Source organism: Adiantum capillus-veneris, chromosome 11 (genome assembly GCF_014529385.1).
Source record: "Adiantum capillus-veneris isolate H3 chromosome 11, ASM1452938v2, whole genome shotgun sequence".
Lineage (NCBI taxonomy): Eukaryota > Viridiplantae > Streptophyta > Polypodiopsida > Polypodiales > Pteridaceae > Adiantum > Adiantum capillus-veneris.
Genome location: NC_140941.1, coordinates 91,612,984 through 91,636,413, shown reverse-complemented (window position 1 = coordinate 91,636,413; position 23,430 = coordinate 91,612,984). Strand labels below are relative to the sequence as shown.

General features: G+C 43.4%; 1 protein-coding gene across 1 annotated transcript; it reads right to left on the bottom strand.

Annotated features, from left to right (window-relative positions):
- Window positions 1-13,093: 13,093 nt before the first annotated feature.
- On the bottom strand, window positions 13,094-15,422 carry LOC147447646 (cytochrome P450 93A2-like). Its single transcript, XM_086523381.1, has 2 exons — window positions 14,406-15,422; window positions 13,094-13,971 (listed from the first exon to the last, which is right to left on the bottom strand). The coding sequence occupies exons 1-2, from the start codon at window positions 15,288-15,290 to the stop codon at window positions 13,324-13,326; spliced, it is 1,533 nt and encodes a 510-aa protein (XP_086379507.1). The 5' UTR covers window positions 15,291-15,422; the 3' UTR covers window positions 13,094-13,323.
- Between the last annotated feature and the right edge of the window lie 8,008 nt (window positions 15,423-23,430).

Below are 23,430 nucleotides of genomic sequence, written 5' to 3'. Positions count from 1 at the left end.
AGGACCCAATCATCCATTTCATTAACCACAAACAGTAAAACATCCAAACAAAGTCCAGTCACTACTCAGACACATGGCCAGTCCATCTTTTCCAGCACTGGATTGCCCAGCAAAATACACTAAGTCATTGCAATAAACCCAATCATACCATACTCAAAATGCCATAAATACCTCTGTAGATTCGGCAGGTGTTTTTTTGTTGGGAGCCATCACAAAGTTGCTTGCAGAGTTGAAGCCCTTACCCACTCAATGTATGCAAACAAATTGAAAGAACAGAAATACCCTTTTCTCAATGGAAGCTAAGTGAGCATTATGATCACCTTTATAAGGTCGTGTCATAGCCTTGCAGTATCCCCCAACCGGCCGTGGAGCCCACTCCGGACCACATGCAGTCTTTTACTGGCATCGTATTCGAATGCCCACCCACCCGAGCTCAGGCAGTGCTAGTTGCATGCACCCGAAAGATAGCAAGCGGCGTCTACATTAGCCATCAGAGCCGCTTTGATGTTTTGTCACACCACGTTGTGTCTTGAGATATGATTAGTTTTCTTTACCAAAAATATTATAAGACCCCAAAGTATAGCTGGTGCCCAAAAAAAAGGCTTTTCACACACTCCATGGCCAAACCACGGCCATATGTTAGAGAGTTACCATATGGTATTACACAAACAATTTCCCGACCTAAATCCTCATGAAGATATTAAAGTTATGTTTAAGATTTGAAAGAGGGAAGCCCAGTCGGGCCATAGGGTCATAACCTGGTAGTTTCAAACCTCAGACTTGTAAAATATAGAGAAAGAGAAGGAAAGAGAGAGAGATATACAGAGAGAGATGAAGAAAGAAGGCCATTCATTCTCTAGATATAGCATATAGTGAATCAGTTCAAAGGTTTAGCTAGTGTTAGACCAAGCCAGAGGTAGGATGTCAAAAGAGTGTTAGATCAATGGTGGTGTCTGTTGTCTCCAGCTGTTTCAGTATCCATCTATACTCAAAAAAAGCGAGGTAAAGATTGCACATAACTAGTGAACATGAGAATCCCATAGGGATACCATGGATCTGCCGAAAGCATTGATTCCCTAGCAAAACAAAGCAGTTCTGAAATAACCATTCAATAATCATAATTAGACCACACTAATTATAGTGAGTGGGTGGTCCCTTATGTGCGTTTTTTACCCATCTAAAACTCCAGGTAAGTGAAATTGTGTGATAGCCCATCGTATTTCGTTTTTCAAAAACCCATTTACTAATCTGTTGTAGGACAAAAAAAATCCCCAAAGGTTCGAAGAGTGATATGTTTTCATAGCACTGTGTGATATCTGCTGAAAAAATAAAAAAGATGCATTGTGGTAGATTAATGAACACCTCAGTCGTGTTTTTTACTAGCCAAAAGTTATTCACTTGAAGCCCCGTGAAGGTTTTTACTGCTATAAAATTTTCCTCACAAATGGTGTTGAAGTCAGTGAGAATGAGATTGAGACATGCAGTAATAACGTTTGTGGCGTGTAACATAATGCAATTAGAGGCATCTGAAATCCACCTAAACTTATGCGTGTGACTCTTATACGTGGGAAAAAGTAAAGGTAGTTTAGAACTATGAGTGTCTAGTTTAAAGTTACTCAGTGAAATACCTAGGTAGCGTATGGTTTCTTATGGACACATTTCAGATACCAGGTATTCTGGTCCTTTAAGTCTCACCTCAGCTGCTACTTTGGCTAGGTGCTTGCAGATAAGAGTAGGTATATGAGGGGCTTTGTCAAGTCCTACCACAAACCAATTTTGTTTTAGTTTATTTATCATAGAAAGCAGTGAAGGAGAGAGCCAAGTTGTTTCCTAGCTTAACCATGTAGGTGGGATTGACCCAATACATGTTTGAAAATCTAAGAATAGAGAATCAAAAAGTCTAGCATGTTGTAGACTTTCTAAATTCAATATCTTGGCTATGTCAGCCAAGCAGGTAAGTAGTGCGGCAAAAGCCAAGTGTGGGTTTAATGGTTGTAATGGGATATGATTTAGACCCTTACCTAATAGGTCTTTGATTTCCTTTGAACCAATTAAAGATAGATCTGTAGTACAAACGTGTTGTCCAAACTCACCAAAATCTGAACAGTAGTCTCTAAAAAGAGGACATGTACATGATGGTTGTTTGTCAGATGTCAAAAATTCTGTAGAATACACAAAATTCTTCAATGGTGGATCAAAGGTCCAGCCAAAAGTCAATTCATCTAACATGTTAGTATTGCCAAACACTTGTTGAAAGGCATTTTGTATCAAAGACTTTGGTGTAAAAAGATCAAAAAACCAATTCGAAAAATGGCAGTGAATTATACGCTTCTTTAGATAATCTTTTTTGCATAAAACCAACTTCCCAGAAGTTGTCCGCTTGATCTGAAAAAGCAATAAAATCAAGAGTTAAACATTTTCTTGATAGGGAGATTCTTCCCCCTTCCTTTGACATAGCTTCTAGCTTTATTACGTCCTTTAGAAGACCCAGGTGATAAAAATGAGGTGATAGAGTGAGAAGCAGAACTAGTCAGCAAAGGCCTTTTAAGGGTGGGGGACTCATCTGCATCCAGTGAGTGTTTGAGAAGGGATAGAATATGTTTGATCCCTTTAGAAGCACTAAGATTTGAAAGTAAATGACTAGGTGCATCTAACTTTAGCTCCTTCAAAGCCTCATACATGAAATTCTTGAAGTGTAGATATGCAATCTGGGCTCGCACAGCTTCCTTAGCTTGGTCACCAAGCCATGAACAAATCATAGGTAAAAAATGCTCCTCCGTGTGTGATGGGAAGAGGTCCTCCAGATGGTTGAGAAGAAACCAGATAGCATGATCAAACAAGAGGATGTTGCTTTCACAGTCTGCTTTTGCATCCAAGCTTTGCATGCACACTTGATGTAGGGACGGTAGATGTTCCAAATAGACTAAGAATAGAATTCACTGCTTTGTTTAGAAGGTCATAGTCCCCTTGGTTCTGACATAAATGCCTGATAAGACAGGGCATTTCCTAGAATCCAAGAAGCTCATACTGAAAGGTGTTTTAATGGCATCACCTTTGTCCAAGAACTGAACTCCTTTGAGGGTCTCCAGTCGACAGTCTTCACTAGTAGAGGCTGGTAGCGCTGCTAAGAAAACCCAAGTCTCTATAGAGATGGGTGCAACAAAAGCCTTATTCTGAAGTTCCCAAAGCTGATGGTTAAACTCAATTCCTTCAATGGCAATCTGCCTAGGAGGGAGGAAAGGAAAACATTTAGAGACTTTTGGAACCATATCAAGTAGAAGTTTCACTTGACGAGCTAAGTCCCTGTTGAAAGCTTTTTACTGCTTCCAGAGCTGTGTCATCCCTACAAAAAAGGCCTTTAGGAGCCTTAGCAGGATCAAATGATTTAGTGGAATCAAAACAAGAAGTGAGGCCACATACTTTTTTGATAAAGTTAGACAGGTCGGCTCCCTTAGCCGAGAATTGTAGCATATTAGTTTTATGACTCATTTCAATAGCAGATAGATTGCAAGCCAATCTCTACACATGAAGTAACCCTTCCTTTGAGTCAACAAAAACTAGGTTGGCGAGGATCAAAACCCAATCGTTTAAAGTTAACAGATTCATGATCGAGTCATGGGTCTCTATTACTTTTGAGTGTTGGTTTAGGAGAAAAATGGCTAAAGCATCTCGTATCAGTTTAATCATGAGCAGGGATTCCGGAGAGAAGGGCAAGGTAGAAAGGTCAAGGGTAGCAGAGATAGGGATTACTGAAGCCAGAAAAAGGAAAATATTAGTAAGATCCATAAGAGGAGTTGGTAAGTATTCCATCTTAAAGACAACCAAGACAGAAGGTTAACTGTTGTGTGGGATACTCCCTATCCAAGAAAATATGGTTGCAAGCCATATCTTCTAAGGATAAAAATCATGTAGACTAGGTCTTGGTGCTCTAGGACAACCCGAGGGCCGAAAAGCACCATGTGCTTAAGGAGAGAGAGTTTTAACTATAAACAATATACATAACACATGAGATATTCTACAAAGACCTTGGCCTACAAATATAGTACAAAATCATGTATTTCTTTTGACAGTATATCCAAAGCAAATACATCTTAGTTATAGGCCAATAAAGGGTAAGATGGTCATGTTTTAGTCCAATAGTTACAAGTACAGCACTTCATCTTCTTAATCAGTAGCCAAGGAGAGGACACCCTTACCTGCATCCACAGTAAGAAAACAAACTTTTGGTTAGCTTCCAGACAGCATTGCAGGTAACTAGGGTGACCCAATTGTCATCCATGTCACCGAGGTACCAAAAAAGAAAAAATCATGCTACTAATAATCAAAGTGATAAGTAATTTGGTGTTTTCCATATGCCAGAATTTTGTATGTTTCTAACAAAATATGAAATTTCTTGAAAAAACCATATAGTTTTAATTCAAGTCTAACTTTAATTTAAAGTGAAGTTTTAACAAGCCAGGACCTAGTTCTTGTTACATCAATTGTGAATCCAAGCCATGATATGGTTCATTTCGACAATCTTAATTATCGACGAGAACAGCATATTCGTTCCGAAATTAATTTTACTATTAAAAATTCCTCTAGAAAGCAGATTTTCATGAGTTTAAGCAATCTAAAAGTCATATTCCCTTTGAAACCAACCAGGATCTGCAGACAGTCATCAGAAAAACCTTTTACAAAAACACATCCACCTACCAGTTACAAGCCCGATTATGTCAACCATCGAACCATGTATGTCAGCTTCCAAAGAATAGTGTAAGCCTTATACACCCAAGCTTCAACCAATACTCTCAAGCCGAACAAAGGGCCATAACAACCATAGTATTCTAGTCGGAAACCCCAACCAAACCTTTAGATTTATCCATGATGTGTCAACAGTCTGCTGCCGGTATAATTCCCAGCACATAAATAACCAACCGTTAGTGAACACTTTATTGCTGCAACCAACCATTACAACAAGAGTTAGTCGAGGGCAGACCATACAATACGCCGACCATGCCAGCCATTCGGCCGAAACAGCCAGCCATATTGGCCAGATAGCACCAAAAAATAATCGATAGTTAGTTATTTTAATGGTGCTGAAGTCATCCAGCAACACAAGTCAGTCGAGGATAACCCTAACATAATCCCCAAAATATCATTTATAGAGTATAAGTCAAAATAGAGAGAATAAAAGTAATGCACATGTTCATTCATTTCAGAATACCACAACCAAGGGAAAAGAGAGAATACTACCCACACTAGCTAGGGACAACAAATACTACCACTTTTATCCTCCTACTGTAAGGCAATGCTAAGAAGCAACCCAAACCTTCATCTAATGTGATAAAGGACGGTGGGAGGACGGTCACCCAACTTACTACTTCGTAAAAACAAAAAACCCATTCGGCAAAGGCTAGGGCCATCCGAGGACAGCTTATCCTACCCTATATCAAAGAACAGCAATGAGCCAATCACCTATCCCATTATCACAACATAATGGAACATCCGAACCCACACAACCTTTGTTTAGTCAAAGGCCTAGCTACTGTCAGCACAGAACACCCCAGTAGCAAGGATACATCCTAAGAGTAGTTTATTGCATAATGCCTATTCTTATCCTTTCAATAGTTCCATTCCCAAACCAAATCGATCATCAGCATATGCTTCAGCCAAAAGCAACTCAGAAGGCCAGTCCATCATATCCAACAACCAGCTGTAATGACAAACTTAATAATCAAGGGTAAGCATCCCAACCTAACCATATTCAGCAGTAGTTAATTGACCAGCAAACCGGTCAGTAACAATGAATTGACGAGCAAACCAGTCGGCAAAAACAACTAGGACGAGCATAGGATATCAAACCTTACCTTATATCAAACATCGTCCAAAACCCGATCATCTATTTCATTAACCACACACGGTAGAACATCCAATCATAGTCCAACCAATGATTAGACACATGGCCAGTCCATCCCTTCCAACACACCACTACAAGATAATGCCAAGAGTCAAGGTAGATCAACCCCAACCCCTCAAACTAAGAGAGAAGATCAATTCCACATCCCGAGACTACACTCTTCCTCAAACTATACTCCATAATGGATAGAATGAGCCGCGTTACAGCCCAAAACACAAGCTTAAGACTTTGTAAAACAATATAGAAAGAAAGACAAACCAGTCGGCAACACAACTAGGACCAGCATAAGATAGCATATACTACCACATATCACTCGATCATCGGCAAGGACCCAATCATCCATTTCATTAACCACAAACAGTAAAACATCCGAACGAAGTCCAGTCACTACTCAGACACATGGCCAGTCCATCTTTTCCAGCACAGTGGATTGCCCAGAAAAATACACTAAGTCATTGCAATAAACCCAATCATACCATACTCAAAATGCCATAAAAGGTGCAAAAATACCTCTGTAGATTCGGCATGTTTTTTTTTGCTGGGAGCCATCACAAAGTTGCTTGTGGAGTTGAAGCCCTTACCCACTCAATGTATACAAACAAATTGAAAGAACAGAAATACCCTTTGCTCAATGCATGCACCCCAAAGATAGCAAGCGGCGTCTGCATTAGCCATCAGAGCCGCTTTGATGTTTTGTCACGCCACGCCGTGTCTTCAGATATGATTAGTTTCTTTACCAAAAATATTTAAGACCCCAAAGTATAGCTGGTGCCCAGAAAAAAGGGCTTTTCACACACTCCATGGCCAAACCAGGGCCATATGGTAGAGAGTTACCATATGGTATTACAGGAACAATTTCCCGACCTAAATCCTCATAAAGATATTAAAGTTATTTTTAAGCTTTGAAAGAGGGAAGCCCAGTCGGCGGGCCATAGGGTCATAACCTAGTAGTTTCAAACCTCAGACTTGTAAAATATAGAGAAAGAGAAGGAGAGAGAGAGAGATATACAGAGAGAGATGAAGAAAGAATGCCATTCATTCTCCAGATATAGCATATAGTGAATCAGTTCAAAGGTTTAGCTAGTGTTAGACCAAGCCAGAGGTAGGATGTGGTGAATCAAATCCACCTTTATACCTAGTAGAGAGAGAGAGAGAGAGAGAGAGAGAGAGAGAGAGAGAGAGAGAGAGAGAGAGAGAGAGAGAATAACAAGGGATATAGACACAAGAGAATAACGAGGGATATAGACACAATTGCACATTGATTGTTGCATTGAAGAGGCGTACTAGATTATGAAAAATATCCCAAATCTGCAACAAATAATTGTCAAAGCCAAACCAATTCATGTGTTGCTAACGATGTAGCCACATAATCTACCTCAATAGTAGAAAATGCAACACATTATTGTTTCTTACTAGACCAAGAAACAAGACATCCATTTACAAAGAAACATTTGCTACTTGTAGACCTCATAGATAAAATGTGAATTTTCCCAATCAACATTGGTACATCCAATAAGATCAAGAGATGTTGAAGAAGATGGACTCATCCTGGCAATGATAAACAAGGCCAAACTCTTTACAGCCCCTTAAGGTACTCAAGGACACATTTTCCGCACTCCAATGAATGGTAGAAGGAGCAGAAAGATATTGTCCCAATTTCCAAATATTTAGCTACAAATAGAATACCAAGCCTTGTATTTAAACCAACAAACTATAAACAACCAACAAGATTAGCATAAGGCTGATGAATGGTTGGTTCTTCACTACAACTAGTAGATGTACCCCTTGGTAGAACTCATAAGCATGGGGGTACTTGGAGAGTGTGCATTTGTCAACCCAGACTTATCACAATATCATCAATAAACTTTGTTTGGCAAAGAATTAAGATTCCTTATTATAGTGGCGTTGAACTAAATACCCAAGCAAGAATGAATCTCACCAAGATCACCATCTCAAATGTAGTTGATAGAAGATTTTTGATAGCTTCCAAGAAAGAAATATGATTTGACACAAGAATAGTATCATCAACATATAGAGAAAGAATCATAAAACAAATACCTTCCCTTTTGAAATAAAGATTTGGGTCAAAAAAGAATGCAATAAATCCTTTCAATGTGAGAAATTGGTTGATCTTTATCTGCTTGCAAGCTCGAGAGGCTTGTTTCAACCCATATAATGCACAAAGAATTCAAGACACAAGATGCTCCTTTCCTACAAATATGAACCTTCAAGTTGCTTCATTTAAATTTCTTCTTTGTGAATTCCATTTAGAAAAGCATTTTTGACGTCCATCTGTAAATTTCGAGGTCAAATTGTGTTGCAAAAGACAAAAGCATACGAATGGTTGTGGAGCTAACAACTAGAGAAAAAGTTTCTTGATAATCTACTCGTGCAATTTGGGACTAACCTTTCAGAACAAGTCGTGCTTTGAACTTGTCAAACGAGCTATCTACCTTAGTTTTGGTTTTTTAAACCCATTTGCATTTAATAGGAACACGATCTAGGGGTGGATAAAAAAGAATCCATGTACCTTTGGAGATTAAAGTTTTGTATACATCTGGCATAGCTTCTTGCCATTGATCCTTTTCATAGCTTTGATATACAATGTTGGATCCTATTGAACAACCATAGCATCATCAAAGACTTCAACCTCAGCATAATATGATCAAGTTAGGATACGGAGAAAGCTTTGGAGAGAGCTTTTTTTTTTTGGTCGGTCGTGCACCACTAGTGCCGCCCTCTTTGGCCATCATCACATCCACCACCAGAGCCACCTACTCCTCTCCTCCAACGTCTCCTCCTCTACTTCCCCTTTCTCCTCCACCATCCCCTCTCCTCCACCACCTCTTTTCCTCCCTATCCTCAGCCTTCTTCTTGCATCTCCTGATCTCTCCATCCTCCCACCTCCACATCTCTTTCTCACTCACTTGTTCCCTCCCTCTCACCCAAAACTCTGTGTGTGTGTGTGTGTGTGTGTGTGTGTGTGTGTGTGTGTGTGTGTGTGTGTGTGTGTGTGTGTGTGTGTGTGTGTCCATCACTGTAGCCCCAAAATCTCACTCATTTTCTAATCGAATCCCCTTAATCTTACCTCCCTGTTCTTTGCCTGCTACATACCTCTCATACTCTTTGTCTCCCTTTGCTTAGACGTCTCTTTTTCACTTAATTTTTTCTTCTCTCTCACCTATTTCCTCTCTCTCTTCCTCCCTCACTCCCTCCACATCCCCCTCAATCTTACCACATGTGGTCTCCTTCACTCTCTCATCACATCCCCTCAATCTTATCACCCCCTCTTCTCCACGAGTCCTCCACCACCTCTCCTCCTCCCTATCCTCAGCCTTCTACTTGTGTCTCATGCTCTCTCTATCCTCTTACCTCCACATCTCTTTCTCACTCACTTCTTCACTCCCTCTCATCCAAAACTCTCTCTCTCTCTCTCTCTCTCTCTCTCTCTCTCTCTCTCTCTCTCTCTCTCTCTCTCTCTCTCTCTCTCTCTCTCTCTCTCTCTCTCTCTCTCTCTCTCTCACACACACACACACACACACACACACACACACACACGCACGCACACCAGCTCGCCCTTCTCCTAGGAGCTTTCTTGCAGTGACAGCAACACCCAAGAAGGATCCTCTCAACTATCAAGAAGCAAGAATCTCAGCCCTTGAGGCCCATATTCACGAGCTCATTGGGAAAAATGTTAGTCTCAAACAACACCTACAGAAGCTTGAGAATGCAAGAGAAATAGAGAGTCAAGCTCTCCTTGTGAAAGCACGAGAGGTCGAAACATCCCTCAATGAATCTGTGTCGACGGTCCAGAAGGAACTTCACAATGTAACTGTAATGTAAATGGCCTATGAACTTTGAGAGTAGCGGAATTAGAAAATTAGGTGAAGCATTTTTCAGAGATTACTTTGTGAGCATAGCGGGTGAACTTAATTGATGGTAGCAACATAAACATGGTACTTAGTTAACTTGGCATGAACAAAACTTTTGCAAGAGAGAGAGTTTAGAGAACATGACAATAGTTGAGGACCGGATTCATATGGAGCCGGTCCCCCCTCCAATATGCATTTTTATTATAGTTTCTCCCATCAAGAGAGACTTGGTACAATACAATCTTTGTGTTCTTTGTGACCTACCTGATGCAATGAAGATGGAAAGCTTCATGCATCACAAGCATAACATAAACTTGTAGAAAGCATTAACTATCCCAAGCCTCAGTCCCAAGGCCTCAAACACCTTCAAAGGTGGAGAGAGCTAGCGGGGAATGAGGGTAGGGAAGAGGAAGAGAAACATTCCATAAGAGAAATAAATAGTTCCTCACTTATCATTACTCTTCTTGCTAGCATACATAATAGCATAGTAATGGAGATGGAGAAGATGGAAAGCTTAAACATTGAAGCATGGCTCTTGGTTGGATTTGCATTCCATAGCCAAGAGTGTTGATGTAGGCTCTCACTTATCACAAGCTTGGAGAAGGAGGTGGTGTTCCTCAACTTTCACCAAGTGAGAATGCCCTCCCAAATGAGTGTGTGTGTGGAGTATATCCCCCTAGCACCCCTCCTCCTTGCTTTGGGCGAGTGGTAGCTTTTCCACATGCTTCCATCTCATTGGACCCCTCTCCCCCTAGACAATCACATGCAACATGCAGTCAAGTACATGGGTAGTCTTTTGACAAGTGTCCTCCTTACCCCTTAGAGAGAGAGAGCTTGAAAATATCTAGATATTTGTTGGATGGAAGTAGAAGCTCATTGGACCCCTCTTTAGCCCAACCAATAGCATTCAAACACCCCATGTGGTTAAGCTTAGTGAGAGTCTGACATATGTCCCATGTGCCCTTTTAGAAAAGGGGTGTCCCTTGGGTGAGTGGAAGGTTAGGTCAAAGATTCCCCTAACTTTGGGACTTTTATGCATAGGAAGCTTCTCAAGCAACTTCCTCATTAAGTGTATAGGGTCTCTTTTTGACTCAAGCATCTTACCCCCCATGCATAGAAAGCTTCTCAAGCAACTTCCTCATTAAGGGTGGAGGGTCTCTTTTTAACTCAAGCATCTTACACCCCATGCATAGGAAGCTTCTCAAGCAACTTCCTCATTAAGTGTGTAGGGTCTCTTCTTGACCCAAGCATCTTACCCCCCATGCATAGGAAGCTTCTCAAGCAACTTCCTCATTAAGTATGACAAGTACCTCAAGTACCTTAGTCATCAAGCATGACAAACACCTTAGGTGGAGTTCCCACCTCAAGCTCAGCCCTAGCTTTCCTAAGGTCAAAGGCAAGTCTAAGTCGGGTTCCCAACTCAAGCACAGCCCTAGCTTGCTTAAAGTCAAAGACAAGTTTAGGTCGGGTTCCCACCTCAAGCTCAGCCCTAGCTTGCTTAAGGTCAAAGGACTTTTAACACTAACCATTGGAGGTCTTTAATGAATCTAACCCTAAGGTCTTTTAAGCTCCATTAGTTAACCTTGCTCTTTGACAGACCATCTCTCATTTGGGCCCCTTTACCATTGGCCCCGTGTTGAGATAGATCCGTAAGCACATGTCTATATTCTAACCCTTGTTCCCGTTTATTATCCCACATTAAATGATCATCGCATTTGGTGGCAAGATCCTTTAAGGAACTTGATGCTATTTTTGACACCTTCACCTCCTCTGATACGTCCATCTCTATCGTTGTGGCTTTGTTGCTTGCTCTCTCCTCATCTTTTGCCTCAACTGCATGTTGTTTCTACTTCTTCTTAGTATTTGTTGTAGTGGACCTTTTCTTCTTTGTGGCAGGCATCTCCCAGGTGGGATCATTGTTGTTTCTCGCTCTTGTTACTCGTTTTCTTTCAACGACTTGGCTTGCAAGCTCAGCTAGTCGCTTTTTGGACAATGTCTTTAGCTGAAATATTATGCAAATAGGAACATGATAAACAAGTATGTAGAAAAGGTAGTTGAACTAGATATTGGAGATTTCATTTTACCTCTGCACGCTCCTTTTGGGTGAGAACCTTCTCCACGGCATGGCTTCTTAGTGCCATGCTCACACCTGTGCTATCAATTGGCTTTCCATCATGTTCCCAATGCCTCGTTTTTACCCTTAGGAATTTCCTGTGCTTGAGAACCAAAGGCTATGATACTTGGGTCTTTCACCAAGTGCCATATGGGCCATGCCACAATGGTGCCTATCGCTACGTAGAGAGCGTCTACATCATCGTCAATAGGTGGCACATATAGCAATGGTAGATCCGGCTTTGACACAAATTGATAGATATCCCTATAGTACCTCTCAAAAGCTCTCTCCCATGTAATTTCTTGTGTGGCAGTGACTACACAACTACTCCTTTTCCAATCTCCTTGCCCTTGCTAAGAAGCACCACGGATTCGTGCTTAGCAAACGATACAAGAGAAACATGAGATATTGAAATGGATATGGAGAAAGAACGATCTTTCTCACCACTATAGCTCAAAAACTCTGCAAAACAAATTAAAACATCCATAAATTGTGCTCACTATAGGCAGAAAGAAGGCACACAAAGGAAAGGGCATTCTTCACAATGTGAATCTGGCAAGAGGGATTCTTCTAGGAATAGATCAAGATCAAAGCCTCGTGGTCATGGGAAAAAGAGCTTTCAATGCCACTACTGTGAGAAGTATGGCCATATGAAGAAGGATTGCCATGCACAGAAGCATGATAAGGGTAAAGGCAAAAGCAATGATAAAGAGGAAGAGTCCAATGACAATACAAGAAATCAATATAGTCACTAGTAATTGTGATGTGCAAGACATTAATATGTTAAAAGACACTCCTAACATCTTTTATGATACACCAAAAGCTCTTTCTTTACAAAGTTCTATGCCAGATTAAGGTGCTTGTCGATGGTGAGGTGTTACACACTTGGATCTTGGATTTGGGTACGTGTCTCTTCATTTGACTCCACACAAGGAATGGTTCTCGAGTTATGAGGAGACTGTTGGTTTTGTTACTTTGGGTGACAATTATGTAGTGGGCATTAGTGACATTGATGGGTTATGGCAAATGACATCATTTTTGTGTCTGTCATCTACCAATCTTGACTCATAATTTGATCTCAATTGGGAGAATGGATGACTTGGGCTATTAGTAAGGGACTGTTGAAACAAGGTGTTGGGCTTGGCATTGCTTTGCTCAACATCTACGCCAAATGTTGTGTATTACAAAAAGCAAAGCATGGAACATGTGTAGTGATCAAAGGAGCACACCAAATTACTTCTTTCTATGCTAACACAAAAAAGAGAGATACATAGTAGTCCAGTGGGGCTTGAGGGAACCAGAAACTCCACCCCAAACACCATTGATCATACATACAAAACACTCACAACAAAGGGCCAAATGTTCAACATAATTGAAGGCAATACCTGTGAACTTGGGCTCAAAAGTGATACAAGTGTGAATGAGGGCATGTAACTTGCTTAAGCTCTAGGATTGGAGTCGCCATTATCATGGAAGAGAGATTCGGATAACTTGAGTCTTATGCTTGCATGCAAGGGCTTCATCTTGGTCATGAGCGGGGAAAGTTTTTCAGACATATCTAGCTCATGTTCATCAGCACTCCAATCGAAAGCTTGAACCAAGCTTGCAAGAATGTTTTGCACATTGAGAAGGCCCAAGGACCATCCAAGGCACCCTCTCCTGCCAGAGCCGAAGGGGAGGAGCTCAAAATTTTGGCCACGCACATCTATATGACTATGGTCACATAAGAATCTCTCAGGCAAAAACGTGAGCGGTCTTTCCCAGACCTTAGGGTCGCGGCCTATCACCCACGTGTTCACATAAGCTTGCGTATTTGCAGGTATGTCATAGCCAGCAATTTGGCATGGCTGAGTTGACTTACGTGGTATGAGAAATGTTATGATTGGGTGTAATCTCATGGTCTCCTTGATCACTGCCATCAAATAGGGCATGTTCGGGATGTCCGACTCTTGAACCATGCGTGCCCTTCCAACTACACTTTCCAGCTCTTCTTGTAGGGTCTTCATCTTGGTTGGGTTTGCCAGCAACTCTGCAAGTGCCCACTCTATCAATAGTGCAGATGTGTCACTCCCTCCTCCAAATACTTCCTATAAGAGAGAAACGTAGTTACGATTAAAGCATAACCATGAACAACATTACAACAATTATTTCATAGGTAAATAACGATTGAGTCGTCCAGGGCTCAATAGCAATTATCTTCCTCAGCTCACAAGGACCCCATCGTTCAACCTAAACTACTAACCATACATACAGGCCGGGAAAGGAGCTTCAGTGTCCTTTCCCCACAATGTCGGCTCCCCATTGGATCACCATCATCACGGGAAAAAGGAACTAGAGGTCCTTCCCCTACACCATAATATACATAAATATTTATGTTTGTGTATACGTATGTATATGCATAAAATATTTATCTACATACAATTGGATCTGCTGATTTATTCCCCCCTAATCTGCCTGACGTTCTTAATCATCTATGTAATCTCGAGCAACAAGAAAAAACAGGAAGAAATAACGGGAATACCTGAAGCACTGCCTTGATATGCTCATCACTCATCTGTATGTTTTGAGGGCAACTTACAGATGCCGACAGCAGAATGTCCAGAAGATCCTTAGGGGGATCGTGTATTCCCCGTCTTTGCTCTCGCCTGCCGTCAATAATAGCTTGAAAGGCGGCCTTCATTCTGGGGCCAGCCACCAGCTTGCTATGCTTCACGCAGCCTTGCCAGTCCATCCACCTGAGGAGAGGGATGAAGTCACCCAAATTGAAAGCGCCGAGGGCTTCTATCACGTCCAGCAGCACCGGAACAATTTCTGGTGACGCCTCGCCCAGCACCATTCTGCAGATGATGTTACTGGTGGCAATTTGCAGCTTGGGTCTCACAGAGATAGGCTTTGTACTGTTAATCTTGCTGTCGGCTACGAGGGATCGTAAAAGAGCGCGCGCTTCCTGCATTCGGATGGGTTCGAAGCTGGCCATCCGCTTGGCGCTGAAGAGCTCAGTGGTGCACAGCTGCCGCAGAAACTTAACGTAGGGCCCAGTGTCGGAAAATGTGAAGCTTGTAGATGGGCCATAGATGGCCTCGCAAGCAGCAGTTCGAAAACGGGAGGAGAAGTCCTTGTCGTGCCTTTGCAAGATCTCCCGGGCCATCTCCGGTGTGGAAGCAACGACGATGGGGACGGAGCCCAGCCTCAGATACATGAGGGGTCCATACCTCTTGCTGAGGTCGCAGAAGGAGCGATGCGGTCTCTTGCCCACCAAGTGGAGATGCCCAATAATAGGCAGCGCAAGAGGTCCTGGGGGCAACTTTCGCCTCCTTCCAATTGCGCACACCGCTACCATCACGCACACACCAGCGACGATTGTCAGTAGGACGAGCATCAGCAAATCTGACGCCGGCAACTCCATGCTTCTCCCAAGGCGCCGCTCTGCATAGGTAAGCGGTTCTCACTCGTGAGTCCTCTTCACCCTACTACCACTGGGCCTAACCTGTTCGCGAAGCTGCAATGAAGGAACAAGAGGAAGTAGCTCGCCCGTGTAGCGGATTCCTCTGTTCATCCGCTCAACAGGGATTAACGGTCCTGGTCCACTCCAGGACCAATAAATGATCCAAGCCGTCCGATCTATGGTACGCGTGGCTTAGTTATTAGTTATTTGAACGAATAACTAAGCTTCATTTTTTAATTATTATTTTTAAAACCACGAACGCGGTGAATTTGTATTAGAAGAGCAAAAAAGTTAGGGGTTACGATTTAGCTGAGGCTATGGTCACGCGCAGCTTAATTTTGAAATAAAGAAAATAAAGGGGGAGTGGGTCGTGTGATTTGGGAGGTTAGGAAGTTGAGAGGTTGCAACCACTCCATAAGCTGTCAGATGTGAGACAGCTTTTTAGATGCATCCACTGGCTTTGTAGGCTAACTAGGCATAGTTGCAAAACGTTGCCCGGTCGCCACAGCCTCGCTCTGAGTTTCTCTCTCTTGCCTGCGCCCGGCTCTCCCTCTCTCTACCTGCTGCTCCCGGTCTCCGTTCTATACTCCTGTCAGAAGTCCGCCAGGCTTACGAGTAACTAAGCCTCGCGTGACCACGCTCTAAGTCTGACTTGAGCGATGGCTTAAGGCAGGATGTTCACCTCTACATTACCCCAGCACCCTTTCCTTCATGTAAGTGGCCACGTCAAATGCGTGGGACAGTGCGAACCCTCTACCTCACATAACTTCTCTCCTTCTCCTCAATGTCCCTTCTGGCCAGCTGGTGCTAGTAGGTCCCCCCTAAGTCCTATCAAGTTCAGACCCACTCATCTCTAATATTTTACCCCTAGAGCTAGCAGAGAAACTCATGCAGGCCCTCGCTGATAGACAGCAACTCCTGCAAACCAAAGCTCGCTCTGATGGAACTCATTGAAGCCCACCAAGAGGAGATCAAGAGCCTGCTGGAGAAACTGCCAGAGGAAGCCTACAACCCCCCCCCCCCCCCCCCCCCCCCCCCCCCCCCGAGGTTCAACGCGAAAACTGCCAAGGACATCCTCAGACTAGCAAAGGACAAACTACTGAAGGTAAGACTTCGGTTATTTTGTCGTCCTCTCAAGTCAGGAAAGTCGAAAAGGGGAAAGCAGATCCCTAGTGGGTCTCCTAGCTGGCCCGCGCCCTCCTGTAGACATGCTGAAAGCATGGGTAAAGCAACAATGGTATGCGTGTGGCATCGAAGTGGAGTCCATTCAATGCCTTCCTAAGAATCATTTTCTGTTCGTTTTCAGAGAACAGACCATGGCATTCCAAGCCCTGAGTTACGGGCAGTGGGTTATCCGTAACTCACCTCTGTGTTTGTTCAGATGGAACAAATCTTTCAACCCAAAGACTTCAGCTGCTAGAAACTACCCGATTTGGGTTGAGTTCACCAACCTTCCCCTGCATCTGTACAGCCATCTTGGCCCTATAGCAAGCCAACTGGGCAAGGTCTTGGGTGGCCGACCTAGACAGGATTTTTACAATCGAGCTTGGCACCCTCAAGTTCTAGTGGAGATGGACATCTCCAACCCTGACAATCTCCCTTCTGCCACATCGAGATTCTCATTGACGATGGGGAAACCTTTGATCAACCTGTGGAATATAAATACCTCCTCGACATGTGCTTCTTATGCGGCAAAAGAGGTCACTTTGTGAGATCCTGACCCCTCAAGGCTCCTCCCACTACCCCAGTTAAAAACCCCCAAGCCCCTGCTGACCCTGTTCCTCAACACTCAGGCGCTCCCCAAACTGAGAATACTCCTCACCCATCCAAAACTCGCCCTAACCAGGCCTCCTCCAAGCCTAATAATGTCAGGAGAAATGATCCGAAAGGCAAGACATCGAATAGATTCGTTGTTCTAGCCCATAGTCAGGACTTTGTGGATTTTGACTAAGAAGACTCAGAGGAATTCATCCCCCCTAGCCAACCCCAGGCTCCCGTAGTGGATTCTCAACTTGAGGATGAAGTCAATGACATGGATACCCATGCTCTCCCCGACTTGAATAAAGAGAACAGTAAATGAGTCAGTGTTGGCTCCTCTTCCAAATGGCCCTTCTCCCATGGAGGTGCTCAAAGACAATAAGAGGAATCATGCCAATGTGGCTCAGACACCCCCTCGGCAATCAAGCCATAACAAAAACAAGCAAGTTACTAAATGAAAGTTCTTTCATGGAATGTCAAGGGCATGTCAGACCCACTCAAAGTCAAACTTATAGCTTCCTGGATTAGAAATAATCCAACTGATTGTATAATCATTCAGGAGGTTAAAACCTCAGGCCCTAAACTGGTCCGAGCTCTGGAGATGGTTTCTAAGAATCACCTTTGGCTGCAGGACTCGCATCCCCACGGCGCTGGAGGCTGTGTACTTGGTATCCATGAGGGGTACAGGAATAGTAACTTACTCACGATGTCAGGGCACAATTGGTGTTCAGTCCTTCTTCCCCACCCTTACAACGCTAGATTGGTTGGTGTGTATGCAGGCGGGTCCATGTCGAACCACACTAAGATCTGGCAGTCTCTAGCCGACCTCCAAGAACCTCTTATCATTTTAGGCGACTTCAATATGGTTGAATCGCTAGAAGACAGGTTCCTCTCCGGAGGCATAACAGTGAGGGGAGCGGAAAAAGAAGCCTGGGATGCACTCAAGTCAGATCATCAACTTTAGGATGCAGGAAATGCATGAGAATTTACTTGGCAGAACTATAGCAAAGGGGAGTTGGCCAGGAAGGCTCGTTTGGATCGGTGCTATCTAGAAGTCTCAGTAGCCAACTCCTTTTCTAGGGTTAAAGCCAAACCTAAATATATTACATGTATCTCGGACCACTACCCACTGGTGCTCACATTGGACAACAAGGCCTCCAAGGTACGGAATAGATGGTTCCACACCGATCCCTCCTTGTTTAAATTACCTATTGTTCAGGAGGCTGTCTCCCTCATCTGGACACAAGCCTTTGCAACTCACCGGTCTCCTTCTAGGGCCTAGAGTAGAGCTATTCAGGAAACCCAACAAAAGCTCATCCTCTTCAGAAAAGAGGTTACCCTTATCCGAAAGAAGAAGAGAGATAACATTCATGATGAATTAGCTAAGCTAGAAGCAGCACCCCCCTCGGATGAATTTCAATCTCTCATTACTACCCTTCGGAGCCATCTTAGACATCAAGAGGAAGTCTTATTGGAACACTCTATTTCCTTCTTCAAGCAATGGTGGGCAGGCAAGGTGCCCAAGGATATGTTTAAATCCCTTCGCAAGAAGAACGCCAGAGAACGGGTTCCCCATTTTGATTCTCCCAATCCCATCAAATCTTATGCCCAGAATCTGGAATATGTCAGGTCTCACTTTGCTTCATTGTTCAGTCCCCCTGAATCTCTCTTTGGAGATGCAGTGGAAGCTCGTATTAAAACCCTCTCTTGCAGGTCTAAGGTCATTCTAGCAAAAGAGGCAGCAATAGCTGAAGCTCCTTTATCTATCTTCGACATCTACCAGGCTATAGAGAACCTCAAACCCAATAAAACTACGGGCCTTGATGGTCTTCCCTCTGAATTCTTTCAGCAATTCAAAGAGTTGACCTCCCCCTTCCTCCTGGCTGTTTGGGAGGAATCCCTCCTTCATAAGGCTCTCCCTTGTACTATCAACACCGGAGTTATTCTTACCACCAAGCAATCACCACCACCAAGCGACCACCTTTTATGTAGCCATGGGCCGGGCTTGTCGGACCCGCTAGTAGTGTATTTCATTATTGGCCAGGCTTGTCAGTGAGGTAGAAATGGTTAAGAGTGATCGCCGATGAGAGGCACACTCTAAAACTGGGACTTATAATGTTTGGGTAAGATTGGCTAAGTGTGGGCGCCCAAATGTGAACGAGAAAGCCCATATAAAAGTCAATCTAAACCTAAAATACCTCATTCTCTCATTTGTGCAATGCAAGAAGAGTGCTCTTGCTCCATCTCCTTCTCCGTCTCCTTTGTGTACTAGTGTGTGTGAGTGTGCTTGAGAGAGAGAGAGAGAGAGAGAGAGAGTGTGTGTGGTGATCGAGCATTGAGGTGGCACGACGGGCGACGAGGCGGTTCAGCGCGGCTCAGCGACGGCTCCCTCTTCTTCGCGGTGAGGAGTCCTCCACAACAACAAGCGTAGAGCGGTGAGTGACACACCATCGTCATCTTTGAGCTTACTAGTTTAGGCTAGTTGCGTGCTTGGAGCCATCTGTGGCTCGCACACAGTGTTAGGCAAGGACCTTGCTTTGATACGTACGACAGAAGCCCACATTTTTGGCACCTTTGCCGGGGAATCGCCCTACACTAAGCTCAAGAGGCACTTTGTGCTTCTTCTGTGAGTGTTTGTGTTAGGAAGGAAGAGGAAGAAGAAGAAGTTATTTTCTGCAAGTTTTTATTTTCTGCATAATCTATGTTTTCTGTCAATGTCTGCTTGCACATAATCTTTTGCACAGTTAGTAGTTAGTGTGTTAGCTAGTGAATGAGTGTTTTCTGTCAATCTCTGCTTGCACACAGTCTTTACATAGTTAGTGAATAGCTTGTTTTCTGTCAATGTCTGCTTTTACACAGTTTTTTTAAATTTGCACAGTTAGTAGTTAGTGTGTTAGCTAGTGAATGAGTAAGCAGTTAGCATAGTAGGTAGCTTCACTGTCAGTTAGTAGTCAGCAAAGTAGTTAGCAGAGTAGTTATGTTGGAATTAGGGTTGCAGAGAAACACACACAGCTTGGAGAAGACGAACGAAGCTCAAGGCACACAATAGAGAGTGTTACTTAGTGTGCAATGGAAAGATAGATAGCCCTAGAGTGATGGGCATATATACAATGCACAGGGGAAAAAACCTCCTAAAGAGGGAAAAAATGCCCCGGCGGTCCTAGTGTGTTCACACACATCACTACCACATGTATATGGTAACAAATCCCCCCTGGAGTGATGCGGTGAACGAGAGCTGGCACATGAGTAAAGGGAAGTGTCATGCCCTGAGGACATGATCAATCCACAAAGGGGAGGACATGATCAATCCACAAAGGGGAGTAAGCCCAAAGCTTTGCGGAAAGCTTCAAGCTTCTCACGAGACAATGCCTTTGTGAAAAGATCTACAAGGTTTTCCTGTGTTGACACATAAGCCAAGCTGATCTCTCCTGTTGAGAGCCTCTCCCTGACATAGTGGTAATGCACCTCAATGTGCTTTGTGCGAGCATGAAAAACTGGGTTCCTCGCACCTTCCAATGCGCTCTGACTGTCAGTGTAGATAGTGTTGGCAGTGTCCTGTCCAACACCCAAATCAGCCATAAGGCATCTGACCAATAAACACACTCAACCATAGCTGTGAAGACTGCCCTGTACTCGGCCTCACAACTCGAGGTGGCCACAGTAGGTTGCTTCTTGCTCAACCATGATATACATGAACTGCCAAGCATGAAACAAAAAACACTTGTGGACACTCGCGTGTCAAAACAACCAGCCCAATCTGAGTCCGAAAAAGCATGTAAGTCTGGCGGCAATGATCCCCCCTTGGGATAAAACAAGCCAAGATGTAAAGTGCCACTAAGGTAGCGGAAAATCCTCTTGACAGCCTGCCAATGCTTAGACCCTGGGCTATGCATAAATATTCTGACCTGTGAGACTGCAAACTGAATAGTCGGCCTCGTGTTGTATACATAACTGAGGCAGCCAACAGCAGTTTGGTAAAGAGTGACATCAGTAGGATCGCCAACATCATGTAGACTCAACTTCAAACCTGTTTCCATGGGAGTGGCAATAGGTTTACAATCCTCAAGTCCAAACTTAAATAGCAATGTCTCTATGTAAATTTTCGGACACAAGGCAATACCACCATCACACTGCTTAAACTGTATACCCAAGTAATGATGCAACAGCCCCAAATCTTTCATCTTGAAAGTAGCATTCAAATCAGCCTTAAATTCAGCAATATGTCTCTCATTTGGTCGAGTGATCAGCAAATCATCGACATAAAGAACCACAATGAGAAGTACATCACCCTCACGCTTTACATACAATGTGCTTTCTGTTGGACTGTTACAAAAGCCTCGTTTAACCAAATGAGTGTCAGCTATCTCATACCAAGCACGAGGAGATTGCTTCAACCCATACAAAGCCTTCTTACATCTGCACACTTTGTCCTCTTGTCCTTTTATGACAAAACCGCAAGGCTGCGTTACATAAACTTCCTCAAATATGTCACCATTCAAGAAAGCAGTAACAATGTCTGATTGATGTACATCCCAACCAAAATGAGCTGCCAATGCACATAGAAAACGCACAGTAGTCATACGACAAGTGGGAGCAAAAGTCTCTTCATAATCAATGCCTTTTTGTTGTGCATAACCCTTTGCAACAAGTCGAGCCTTATGGCGATCGATCTCACCATCCGGATTGCGTTTCAACTTGTAAACCCACTTTGTACCAATGGCATTTTTGCCAGGAGGCAAATCACATAAAGTCCATGTGTCATTTTCTTTAAGTACATCATATTCTGATTGCATGGCAACCATCCAATTTTCTGAATTCTGTGCTTCATCAAAAGACAGAGGCTCCTCAACATCATGTAAGCTAGACACAGCCAAAGCATAACAATCTAATGCATAAGATGCATGGCGAGAGCCTGAACGAGTACGACTAGACAAAGGTGCATCCAATTTACTGTCACGCAAAGTGTGCACTAGCCATTTTGGCATACCTCTAGCCTGCTCATTTTCAGCCCTTTCCTCATCAAGTACATCATGTACATCTGCATCAGTAATAGGCTGATCTAGAACATTTTCAAAAACCCCCATAGGCTGTACATTTGCCTCATTGGAACTTACATTCGTATTTCCACCACTGAAAAGAGGCAACAAAGTGTCATAAATGTCCTGTGAGCTTACATTACTGTCTCTAGTACATGACAGCAAGGGTTGAACAGAATCTTCCACAAACACTACATCCCGAGAAACCAGAATACGTTTTGTTTGCGGATGATACAACTTGTAACCTTTTCTTTCAGCACTATAACCAGCAAAAATACATTTGGCAGCCTTATCATCCAATTTTCTGTGCTGCACTTTTGGCACCAAAGCATATGCCAAACAGTCAAAAACACGCATGTGCTCAATAGAAGGCTTTCTATCATGCCATGCTTCATATGGAGTAATAGACTACAAAGCTTTCGTAGGACACCTGTTTAGTACATAAGTGGCACACATGATGGCCTCAAGCCAAAAAGAGTACGGTAAAGCTTGACTTTTGACCATACATCGTGCCATTTCCGTCAGTGACCTGTTTTTCCTCTCAGCAACACAATTTTGCTAAGGTGTATAAGGCACTGTAGATTGGTGTTTTATCCCACGACTAGCCAGAAATGCATTAAATTCATGAGACATATACTCCCCCCCTCGATCGGAACGAAGGGTGCCCATATTACATTTCGACAAATTTTTAGCCATAGCCAGAAATTGTTTGAAGCACATAAAAACGTCGGACTTCGCTTTAAGTGGAAATACCCATGCATTCCTGGAGTAATCATCAATGAAAGTCACGAAGTACAGGTAATTTCCCAAGGACGGAGTTTGCATGGGCCCACAAACATCACTATGCACAAGCTGCAACCTGCCATGTGGCCCGAACTGAACCATCCTTTGGGAACTTAGAACGCTGCATTTTACCCAAAATGTTAAGTATGGAGCCTGATTTACCCTTGTAATTTTTTGTGGTAAAAGCGCACATTTGTAAGGCCCCCATTATGAGGAGAAGCCATCGTGCGTGAAGGAAAATCACTCATCGGAAACCAAAATTTTCACGGGCAAGAATCAGGGGCAACTTTAGAGGCCTCGGGGGCGGAGGCCCCCGAGACTTTTTTTTTTTCGCCGGAATATTCTGAGGTCATCTCGGCCACCGTTCGGCTTCGACAATGGTCTGCGCAGGCCATTTTCAACTACGTGGTCTCAGCGGGTGCAGATCCGACTCTGCAAATTTGGGGTTTTCGGCCTACGACTGCAGGTGCTGAGAATATCGACACTCCCAGAGTGTTGATTTGTGGCTGTCTACACATCAAAGG

What these genes read in the sequence shown, in the direction of transcription:
- LOC147447646 (XM_086523381.1), bottom strand. Translation starts at nt 15,290, where the DNA reads ATGGAGTTGCCGGCGTCAGATTTGCTGATGCTCGTCCTACTGACAATC. An exon ending in ATATCAAGGCAGTGCTTCAG is followed by an intron (nt 13,972 to 14,405) that starts GTATTCCCGTTA and finishes TCTCTCTTATAG; the next exon opens with GAAGTATTTGGAGGAGGGAG.